We start from the raw sequence: 12811 nt of genomic DNA on the forward strand, positions 1-12811 counted from the left end.
TAGAAAAAATTAGCATTAATGCAACAATTATAATGATTTGTCGACAAACATTGCTGTTAGAGATTGTAGAAAAATGTGTGATTGGTTGATTTGCTGAGAAAAAATAATTCAGAGATTTCTTTGAATGGGAGTAGAAAAGCTTTCAGAAAGAGTGCAATACAAAATCCATTATTATTAAATTATAACCAACTAATTTTTGGAGAATTTTATAAAGTTAAAAATACAAAAACATTTTGTCAAAATAGAAAAAAAAATTACCACCAAAGCATCGGAACAAACTTGAGCCATAAATGGATTCAGCCCAAGGACAGAATTTAGAAACAGAAGCTAATATCCTAATCCCTTTTTCAACCTCCACCAGAATCTTTCTTAAATTGCCCAGTCCCATAGCGGTCAAAGGTTTCTATATTCGTTTAGCAACCGTGGGAGAATTTTATGTGGCATTCTAGTTTAACAGAGCTGTAATGGATCAAATTTTGATGCAAGCAAAGTATTGCTAAGTTGATGACATTTCAACTGATTGGAGATACATTTCCATTAAAAAAAAGTGGGTATAATGGATGAAATAATTTAAATTAAGAAAATTAATAAATAGTTTAAATTAGTGAAATTAAAAAGATTATCAAAGAAAAAACTTCCAGCTTTTCTTTAAAATTCCCTGATTTTTCCAGGTTTTTATTCAAATTTCCCTGACATTTCCAGGTTTTTTCCAGTATAAAAAAATTCCCGGATAATTCCAGGTGGGTGGCCACCCTGATTATGCATTAGTAATACTTATTGCAAGCAAATATCTGAGCAAAAATTCTATTTTAATAGGGATTTTTTTTAAGGAAACTTACTCAACTTTAGGGAATTTTCTAAAATGTACAAAAACCAGGAGAATTTTAATTAAACCAGTAGACCAGGAGAAACTAGCAAAATCCAGTACTCTACTGGAAAATCCAGTAGAGTTGGCAGCTATGAATATCATACAAAGTACTTTAGAAAATTTTTAATTTTTTCACTTGCCCGAAATAACTCGGGATAGCAAAGTGATTTTAAATTAAATGTTGCTTCACGTAAAAAAAAAATTCAAATTTCAACTTAAATCGTGTACATTACGTTTTGTTTTAGTTCTTTGTGTTTATTAATAAAATTAGAAATAATATGTCGATTTTTTGCATTTTTTTTCAAAATAATTGGTAAAGGAAGTGAACTTACATTAGTATTTAATAGAATTTACACAATATTTAACTTTTTTCATTCGCCTGAAAAAATAGATTAATTTTTTCCCCCAAAATACTTGGTAACGGAAGTGAAGTTACATAGTATTTAATAGAATTTACATAATTTTTAACTTTTTTTCATTTGCCCGAAATAATAGATCGGGATAGTAGCAGGGTTGCCACTCAAATCTGGAAAAAAAGTTCCCGGTACATATTATACACAATATATTAACAACAATTACTGGTGTGAGCTATATTTATTAGTTTTAATTGCTGGAAGCATACTTAAATAATGCTATAGTAAATTAAATAGTTTATTATAGCTGAAATATTACGGTTAAACATCCCACTTTCAGTGGTCACCATTTTTTAAAAAGACAAAATTTCCCTGTATTTTCCAGGTTTTCCCTGAGGAGTGGCAACCCTGAGTAGCCTCGGGATAGTAAACTGATTTTAAATTAAATGTTTCTTACACATAAAAAAAAAAATTCAAATCTCAACTTAAAATGTGTTGTTTTAGTTCTTTGTGTTTATAAATAAAATTTTTAAAAAATGTTGATATTTTTTTCTTCAAAATAATTGGTAAAGGAAGTGGTTAAAAACTGATGACATAAAATAGAATGAAACACATCAAGATTAATATTTTGAAATCATTTATGAAAAAGGATTACTTCATCAATTATGATGTGAGTATACATGTCCATCCTTTTAGCATTCACTAACTTTTCCAACAAGACACCCGTCGTGACGTAGGAAATGCAAGTAGAAGAAGAAATTTTCTGATCCATGGCTACCTGAAAAAGAAATAAAGTTTCATTTCAAAATTATTTTACGCATTGTATGTTTTTTAATTATCGGTCTTTTTAGTATACAATTCTGTGATTCTTAACACAAGTCAGTACCAGTAGCTGGTACTTATGTTTTATTTTAAAATTTATGTTTTTTTTTTTAAATTTAATTATTTTAATAAACTTAGTTCTGAAAATTATTTCATCATTTGAGGATTGCAATTGGCTAGCATCTCATTTTTTTTTAATTATGCATTGTTTGAAAATGCTTTATTTTATGTGCATTGAGTTTTCGGGGGTGATAAATATGTGTTTAAGTTTGTTAAAATTACTGCATATCTAATAAAAGCTTTATTTTTATGTATGTGAGGTTTTCTAAATTCAATTTTAAACAGTATGACATGTTATGGGGGCCCAAAATATTTCTGCGCCCCGGGGCCCTGTTTGCTATTAAGACGACCCTGTCACAAGTATAAAGCATTCAGACACTAGTTTCTTATCTTGGTAATTGAATCACGTTCTCATATTGAGTCATTATTCCCATTGATAATCACATCATTAACAGGGTGCATAGCCAAATCTTTCAACAAAAAATAAGCACCTTTTAAGTACTTTCTGCTCTAAGCAATCAAAAAATATTTTTAACCACTATATACATTAGCAAAATGCAAAATAATGTTCAAAAAGGCTTTAGATTATCATGATAAAATAACTAGTCTCTTTTCTTGATTATATTAGCGGTTATAGAACTCTTTTCTTGATTATACTAGCGGTTATAAAATGATCAAAAGATTTTTTGGTTCGATAACAGAGGGTGGAAAATGAAGCCTGAAATTGAGAATATCTTGCAAAATGCAGCAGAATTGCACATGAGAAGGCAATAATCTCACTGAACCCAACTCAGTAGATGCACATACGGACTCACAAGTATTTAATCAAATATGCAAAATAATAGGCGCTTCCATACGCTATGGACAGACAGTTTGCCGAAATGAATTGTGAAAATGTTGAATAGAACAATGTGAAAAGCACGCTTTTGCGTTGCACACAGTGAAAATAGAAATGGTAACAAAAAAAATCTCATTTCTGAAAAGGGAAAATTAAGCACTTTTTAAAAACACACAATGAAAAAAGCATCTTTAAGGGCTTTTAAATAACAACAATCGAAAATAAGCACCTTTAAGCACATTTTAAAAATGCTACGCACCATGATTAAGGACTCCCTTATCACAAATTAACAGTTAAAAAATACTTAAATTGAAGCTTTTTTTTTTAAATGGAGGGTAGAAACGTTAAATACAGTTCATGAAAATCCAATCATAAGAGCAGGAACCCCAGGGCCCAAAAATAGGTTTACACCCCTATAACATACCATAATGTTTAAAAATAAAGTAAAAAACTTCACACACATAAAATAAATCATTTTAAAGATAGGATGCAATAATTTTAACAAATTCAAACACATTTTGATTGCCCCAAAAACTCGAACTAAGTATTTTTAAACTATGCATAATTGTTTTGCTTTTTTTAAAAAAAATTTATGATAACTAGTTGTAATCCTCAAATAATAAAATAATTTTCAAAAACATGGACGTTAATTAAAATAATCAGATTAAATAAACATTAAGGTATAACTAATAAAATCAAAAATCAAAAGGTATGAAATATTTTGTCAAGTTAAACAGTTATTTAAACATCTTCCAAAAACCTAAAATTTTCAAAAGTTTTCATTGGCATTTAGAGTTTGTTTGCCTTTTTAAGTTTTACAAATATGTTATCAATCATTAGATGTAGAAAAAAAAATTTACACTTTATGTAATAGAGTATATTTATTTTAAAAAATATATAATGCATTGTTTATTCTTAGCTTTTTTTTTAATACAAATTTTAAAAAGATAGTTCTTGATTACCTGAAAAATTCAATGTATATAAAACAAGCATTTTTAAACTATGCATAATTTAAAAACAAATTAGGACGGTAATCAGTTGCAATCTTTGAATAATAAAACAACTTTGAAAACCACGGAAGCGAATGACATTAAAATAAAACCACAAAGGTATAACAAATGAGATGTTATCAAAATGTATGAATCAATTTCGTCACGCCAGTCAATTATTAAAACATCTTTCGACGCACATCAGACATAACCAGTTTAAAAGTTTTTGCCCCATAGTGCTGTGTAATTCTCAACTCTTTCGATTAGTACTGTATTTAACTCATTTCAAATACAAGTAGGTGGTGGTCACATATTTTTAGAACCATTACCATAAAACTTGCTCACACTATTTTACATAGAAATTTTTTTAGAAACCCAATAAAATGTCAATATTTGCAGAAAGTGAGAGTCGAGCACCTAAAAACCTTATTGCTAAGTAGAAAAATATGTGATGCATTAACATCTGGTGCATTAATGCATTAACTTTTAAAATGCATTAACATGTGATGCATTAACTTTTAAAACATCTGGTTTATCAAACATCTACTTCATCATAAAATATCTGCTTTGTATTATTAACTCACAAATGTAGTTATACACAGTACACATACTCAAAAATAGTTGCCAAAACTGTTGGCACATTTATCCCATTGCGACACTAGCCGGACGATTCCATCTTTGAAGGAGCTAGTAGGCTGCAGTCGGATCCAGGCCTGGACCCAGTCACACACGTCATCGTCTGTTGTGAATCAATGTCCGCGAATAGCTTGTTTTAGACGTCCAAAACATGAAAGTCGCATGGTGAGAGGTCTGGACAGTATGGTGGATGTTCCAGCGTTTCCCACAGAAACTGCTGCGATGTCATTTTCACTGCATTGGCTATATGTGGACGATAACGTGCTCTACCACCTTCTCTTTGGAGTGCAACAATACGGTCGCTATGCAACGTCAAAGTTAGACTGACTGACTAAGTTTCATTTGAATGACCCTCATAAATTTCGGTTTCAAGTTTTCTTGGCGGTAAACTATTCCAATTATTGGTGCGTGTTATGATAATCAATGACTACTTATACAAAGAAAAACAAAATGCAAACTTTATATGCTAGAACATTTTTTTAAAAATATATAAGGCAATGTTGTTTATCTCAGTTTTTTACAATTTTTTTTAATACAATTAATGAAAAGTAAGATTCTCAAGGGTCCTCTGAGTGCCTGGGTCCGAGGGCACTGCCTGGTATGCCCTTGCAGAGTACATAGCCAAATGTTTCAACAAAAAATAAGCACCTCTTAAGTACTTTTTAAGCACTCAAAAAATATTTTATGAACAAATTTCAAAATAATTTTCAAAAACTTTACATGATCACAATAAAATAACTAGTTTCTGACAAATAACGCTTTTCTTGATGATATTAGCCACTATAAAATGATAGAGAGATTTTCCCAATCTATATCAGAGGGTGGAAACTGAAGTCTGAAATTGAGAATGAAGCAGGGTTGCAAATGATGCTGCAAAATCCTCACCAAGCCCAGCTCAGCATGTGCACATGCGGATTCGCAATCCCTGTGGCAGAATTTTTTCGGGCTTTCTGCGACATACCTCTCTGAAACTTATTTCTTTCTGCAAGATACTTATAAAAATAACAAATACATATGTAACTAATTTAAAGTAACAGAAACATCAAAACAAAAAAAATTTCAGATCAAATAAAAATTTTTTTTAATTGAATTTGTAATATTTTTTTACTCTAATATTACGGGCAATATTCTTGCATTTTGTCGGGGGACAACACACTATTTCCTTTTTCACATTTTGTAATTCATCCTCTCAATAAAAAATTTTAAAAAATAGCAAATTTAGTAGCAGTAGTAATAAAATTCAATATAACCTTCAAAGACTTTACACGATCATGGTAAAATAACTAGTTTCTAACAAAGAACCTTTTTCTTGATTATATTAGCTACTATAAAAAGATCAAGAGATTTTTCGTTTTGATTTCAGAGGGTGGAAAATGAAGTCTGAAATTGAGAATATCTTGTAAAGTGCAGCACAATTGCACATTAGAAAGCAATAATCTCACCACACCCAGTTTAGTATATGTACATTTAAACTCGCAAATATTTCATGAGTGCTGGATTTGGGGTCCTACACTGTATTATATCTGATGGTCTCCCCAAGTAAAACAGAATCTTTACCTGATAACCAACTATTGTGCCAGTTTCCCAGTTCCTCTCTTTACACACTCTATTGGAAATGCTGATGGCTGCAATTTTCCTGGGCTGAGTAACAATAATGTTGCAGTACCTTCCACGAGACTGATGGTAGTCGAGTATATACTGGGGCACTTGTGTAGTCTTGCCGCAACCAGTCGGTCCTTGAATGATTAACACAGGATTGATATCCAACTGTTGTAATATCTAGAAATTGAAAAATGACATTAGTTTGAAAAAACAAACATACTAGTGTCATGAAAAAAATATTTTTAAAAAACCTCAGCACAGGGTCCGACTTAGCCTAATTGGGGCAAAAACTTCAATCACTTTTTCAGTAATGAAGAACCGAACTTTATGGAGGTACAGTACAGAACCCGTTATCCGGAAATCAGAAAACCGGAAAACCAAAAAACCGGAACGAAATTCAATAAATTTTCTCGCCATTTTAAAAAAAAAAAAATTTTTCCTCATAAGATTTTACGATTTTTCTTTCTTTTTTTTAAAGATGTTTACCTTACCATCATTTTGGAAATAATCATTAGTGTATTACTTATTTTTAAGATTATTTCCATTTTTTTTTTAGTTGGGTTTAACAATAAAAAAACGGCTTTTTGTAGCGATTCAGAAAACCGGAAAAATCAGTTATCCGGAATAGCGATGGTCCCGACCGTTCCGGATAATCGGTTCCCTACTGTATTTAAATTTTTCACCTCATTATAGATAACATAACAAGAAAATTGACTAGAACCTAATATAGACATGGAAAAATTTACCCTGACCAGCCCTTATTTAGGGCATACGGGTAAGTGTTTATTAAAATCAAAAAAAAAAAAATAAATAAATAATAATAATAATCCAAAGATTAGCACAAACATAAAATACATATCAGACATGACAAACAGCCCACGAACATGGCGGGCATAGAGCAGCAAAAATCATGTAAGGTGATAAAACATTAAAATAGCAAAATATTAAAAGTGTCAGTTAAAAGAACAATTTAAAAGATAAACATGTAAAATTTACAAAAGAACATAGTATAACATATTAAATAGTACAAAAGTAATTACAATAAAATTGGAGAAAGTAGAAGAGTTTATAAAAGACATAATAAAAGTTACAAAACTATAAGATTAATAAAATTGAGACACCCAAGCTGGAACGAGCAAGTTCCGAGACCATTAAAGACCACCGTCCCCCCAATACATCCTCTAAAGTTTGTTTAATAATCTTGTTTTTTATGATATTTCGGCAAGTTAGGTTAGCATAGCATTGATGTTGACTAATATTATTAAACTCAATCCATTAACAAGTGATCAATAGATTGGTATTCACCACAGTAATTACATTCTGGAGTTTTGTGAAATAAATTATATTGGTGTTCTTTAAACACTGTTAAAATATGATTGAGTAATATAGATATAAAGTCCCTCACCCCCTTCAATGGTCAGACGAAATATTGTTTTGGTTCATTTTATTGACTGGCAATTCCATGTCCATCATGCTAAATGCAGATTGTTAACTTTGTCATCTACCTGGGGAAAATTCATATCCTTGCTGACATTAGGACGGAATTCAGCAAAATTTTCGCATTTACGATGGCGCACTTAAGCCAATCAGAGGCTTGCATTTCGCGATGTGCAAAAATACAGACTTTTGATTTTTGTCTATCCTAAATGCGAAAATTTAGCTGAATTCCGCCCAAGAAACCTATGAATTCTTGAAATTTAGATTTTTGTGTTCATACAATATATTAATGAAGAAGTTAACATAAAAATGATGGATTTTACATTGCACAAATATTTTGCTTTAAAAAAGATCATTGAGGAAGGAAACGTAAAATAAACTTTCTACTCGAATTGGGGCCTACCTCTTATGCGGGGGGCCCCAGGTACTCTGCCTCAGCAACTAAATACAAATATCTGCAACAATTTAGATTTTCAAATCCATGACTTTTAACGAATAATTCTAAGAATTTTTCAGGACTTAGCGAAGTTACTATTTTATCCGACAAAAACATTACAATAAATTTAAAAAAGCATTATAACAACATTAATTGAAATAATAGATGTAACCAAAACAGTAATTCTCTGCATCTTCATATATTTTTTTATTTTAAACTTTAAAAAAAAAAACAGAGTGAAAAAAAAAGAGTTGAAGCAATAAACTAGTTGGAAAAAAAAAACACAAAAGCAAATAATTACATACAGTCAGATACATGTAGCACTTTAAAGTAGTTTAATAACTTCTTAAAAGTAAATGCAATATAAAATGTCTAAACTAGAATTTAAAACTGATAAAATAAATAAAATAAGTCTGAAGACAAAAACACAACAATAAATTTAAAAAAGCATTATAATAACATTAATTCAAATTATAACCAAAACTGTTATTCTCTGCATCTTCATATTTATTGATTTTAAACTTGAAAAAACAGAGTTAAAAAGAAAGAAAAGAGTTGCTGGAAAAAAAATACTCAAAAGCAAATAATTACATACAGTCAGATATATGTAGTAATATAAAGTTGTTTTATATCTTCTTAAAAGTAAATGTAATATAAAATGTCTAAAATAGAATTCTAAATTGATAAAATAAATAAAATAAGTTTGAAGCCAAAAACACAATAATAAATTTAAAAAAGCATTATAACAACATTAATTGAAATGATAGGTAAAACCAAAACTGCTATACTCAGCATCTTCATATTTTTTTATTTTAAACTTTTAAAAAAAAACAGAGCAAAAAAAAAAAAAAAGAAAGTGTTGAAGCAATAAACTAGCTGGAAAAAAATACTAAAGCAAATAATTACATACAGTCAGATATATGTAGTAATTTAAAGTTGTTTTATATCTTATTAAAAGTAAATATAATATAAAATGTCTAAACTAGAATTTCAAATGGAAAAAATAAATAAAATAAGTCTGAAGACAAAACCACAACAATAAATTTAAAAACGCATTATAATAACACTCATTGAAATTATAAACAAAACTTTTATTCTCTGCATTTTCATATTTATTGATATTAAAATTAAAAAAAAAAACAGTAAAAAAGAAAGAGAAGATTTGAAGCGATAACTAGCTGGAAAAAAAAACAAAAGCAAATAATTAGATACAGTCAGATACATGTAGCAATTTAAAGTTGTTTTATATCTTCTTAAAAGTAAATGTAATGTAAAATGCCTAAACTAGAATTTTAAATAGATAAAATAAATAAAATAAGTCTGAAGTCAAAAACACAATAAATTTAAAAAAGCATTATAATAACATTAATTGAAATTATATCTAGAACTGCTATTCACTGCATCTTTATATTTATTGATTTTAAACTTAAAAAGACTTGATAAAATAAATAAAATAAGCCTGAAGTCAAAAACACAACAATAAATTTAAAAAAGCATTATAATAACATTAATTGAATTTATAACCAAAACTGTTATTCTTTGCATCTTCCTATTTATTGATTTTGAGCTTAAAAAACAGAGTAAAAAAGAAAGAAAAGAGGAAGTAATAAACTAGCTGGAATAAAAAATCAAATAATTACATACAGTGAGATATATGTAGTAATTTAAAGTTGTTTTATATCCTCTTAAAAGTAAATGTAATATAAAAAGTCTAAACTAGAATTTAAAATTGATAAAATAAAATAAGTCTGAAGTCAAAAATACAACAATAAATTTAAAAACCTTTTTAATAACATAATTTGAAATTATTAACAAACTGTAATTCTCTGCATTTTCATATTTATTTAATTTTAAACTAAACAGTAAAAAAGAAAGAAAAGAGTTGAAGCAATAAACAAGCTGGAAAAAAAAGCAAATAATTACATAAAGTCAGATATATGTAGTAATTTAAAGTTGTTTTATTTCTTCTTAAAAGTAAGTGTAATATAAAATGCCTAAACTAGAATTTCAAATTGATAAAAGAAAAAAAATAAGTCCAAAGTAAAAAAAACATCAATAAATTTAAAAAAGCAATATGATAACATTATTAGAAATTATAACCAAAACTGTTATTCTCAGCATCTTCATATTTTTTTTATTTCAAACTTCAAGGAAAACAGAGTAAAAAAAAAGAGTTGAAGCAATCAACTAGCTGGAAAAAAAAAAAACACAAAAGCAAATAAATACAGTCAGATATATGTAGTAATTTAAACTTGTTTTATATATTTTTAAAAGTAAATGTAATATTAAATGCCAAAACTAGAATTCTAAATTGATAAAATAAATAACATAAGTTTGAAGTCAAAAGCACAATAATAAATTTAAAAAAGCATTATAAGAACATTAATTGAAATGATGGGTAGAACCAAATCTGTTTTACACTGCATCTTCATATTTTTTGATTTTAAACTTAAAGAAAGAGTAAAAAAAAAAAAAAAAAAAAAAGATTTGAAGCAATAAACTAGCTAGAAAAAAATACTAAAGTAAATAATTACATACAGTCAGATATAGGTAGTAATTTAAACTTGTTTTATTTCTTCTTAAAAGTAAGTGTAATATAAAATGCCTAAACTAGAATTTAAAATTGATAAAATAAATAAAATTAGTCTGAAGTCAAAAACACAATAAATTTAAAAAAGCATTATAATAACATTAATTGAAATTATAAACAAAACTGTAATTCTCTGCATCTTCATATTTATTGATTTTAAACTGAAAAAAACAGAGTAAAAGAGAAAGAAAAGAGTTGAAGCAATAAACTAGCTGGAAAAAAATACTAAAGCAAATAATTACATGCAGTCAGATATATGTAGTAATTTAAACTTGATTTATATATTCTTAAAAGTAAATGTAGTATAAAATGCCTAAACTAGAATTTTAAATTGATAAAATAAATAAGTCCAAAGTAAAAAACACATCAATAAATTTAAAAAAGCATTATGATAACATTATTAGAAATTATAACCAAAACTGTTATTCTCAGCATCTTCAAATTTTTTTATTTTAAACTTAAAAGAACAGTAAAAAAGAAAGAAAAGAGTTGAAGCAATGATCTAGCTGGAAAAAAAAAGCAAATAATTACATACAGTCAGATATATGCAGTAATTTAAAGTTGTTTTATTTCTTCTTAAAAGTAAGTGTAATATAAAATGCCTAAACTAGAATTTCAAATTGATAAAATAAATAAAATAAGTCCAAAGTAAAAAACACATCAATAAATTTAAAAAAGCATTATGATAACATTATTAGAAATTATAACCAAAACTGTTATTCTCAGCATCTTCATATTTTTTTATTTTAAACTTAAAAGAACAGTAAAAAAGAAAGAAAAGAGTTGAAGCAATAATCTAGCTGGAAAAAAAAGCAAAAATTACATACAGTCAGATATATGTAGTAATTTAAAGTTGTTTTATTTCTTCTTAAAAATAAATGTAATATAAAATGCCTAAACTAGAATTTAAAATTGATAAAATAAATAAAATAAGTCTGAAGTCAAAAACACAACAATAAATTTAAAAAAGCATAATAATAACATTAATTGAAATGATAGGCATAACCAAAACTTTTAATCTCTGCAACTTCAGATTTATTGATTTTAAACCTAAAAAAACAGAATAAAAAAGAAAGAAAAGAGTTGAAGCAATAACTAGCTGGAAAAAAAACACAAAAGCAAATAATTACATACAGTCAGATATATGTAGTAATTTAAAGTTGTTTCATATCTTCTTAAAAGTAAATGTAATATAAAAAGTCTAAACTAGAATTTAAAATTGATAAAATAAAATAAGTCTGAAGTCAAAAATACAACAATAAATTTAAAAACCTTTTTAATAACATAATTTGAAATTATTAACAAACTGTAATTCTCTGCATCTTCATATTTATTGATTTTAAATTGAACAGTAAAAAAGAAAGAAAAGAGTTGAAGCAATAAACTAGCTGAAAAAAAAAGCAAATAATTACATAAAGTCAGATATATGTAGTAATTTAAACTTGTTTTATTTCTTCTTAAAAGTGGGTGTAATATAAAATGCCTAAACTAGAATTTTAAATTAATAAAATAAATAAAATTAGTCTGAAGTCAAAAACACAATAAATTTAAAAAAGCATTATAATAACATTAATTGAAATTATAAACAAAACTGTAATTCTCTGCATCTTCATATTTATTGATTTTAAACTGAAAAAAACAGAGTAAAAGAGAAAGAAAAGAGTTGAAGCAATAAACTAGCTGGGAAAAAAAAGCAAATACTTACATACAGTCAGATTTATGTAGTAATTTAAAGTTGTTTTATTTCTTCTTAAAAGTAAGTGTAATATAAAATGCCTACACTAGAATTTCAAATTGATAAAATAAATAAAATAAGTCTGAAGTCAAAAACACAACAATAAATTTAAAATAGCATTATAATAACATTAATTGAAATTATAACCAAAACTGCTATTCAATGCATCTTCATATTTATTGATTTTAAACTTAAAAAAACAGAGTAAAAAAGAAAGAAAAGAGTTGAAGCAATAAACTAGCTGAAAAAAAAGCAAATAATTACATAAAGTCAGATATATGCAGTAATTTAAAGTTGTTTTATTTCTTCTTAAAAGTAAGTGTAATAAAAATTGCCAAAACTAGAATTCTAAATTGATAAAATAAATAACATAAGTTTGAAGTCAAAAACACAATAATAAATTTAAAAAAGCATTATAATAACATTAATAGAAATTATATCCAAA

The 12811-nt window shown here is 27.1% G+C and overlaps 1 protein-coding gene across 3 annotated transcripts in view; it reads right to left on the minus strand.

Annotated features, from left to right (window-relative positions):
• spn-E (tudor domain containing 9 protein spindle E) overlaps positions 1-12811 on the minus strand; it is a 124792-nt gene that overhangs the window by 94748 nt on the left and 17233 nt on the right. For all 3 annotated transcript variants that reach the window (XM_087150694.1, XM_087150692.1, XM_087150693.1), the window contains exons 5-6: positions 6124-6345; positions 1877-1999 (exon numbers count right to left, since the gene is read on the minus strand). In XM_087150694.1, coding sequence (XP_087006820.1) covers positions 1877-1999; positions 6124-6345 — 345 coding nt within the window. The remainder of the gene's footprint in view (positions 1-1876; positions 2000-6123; positions 6346-12811) is intronic.

Source organism: Parasteatoda tepidariorum, chromosome 9 (assembly GCF_982258835.1).
Source record: "Parasteatoda tepidariorum strain Cologne lab strain chromosome 9, Ptep-v5.0, whole genome shotgun sequence".
In the NCBI taxonomy this organism is placed as follows: Eukaryota; Metazoa; Arthropoda; class Arachnida; order Araneae; family Theridiidae; genus Parasteatoda; species Parasteatoda tepidariorum.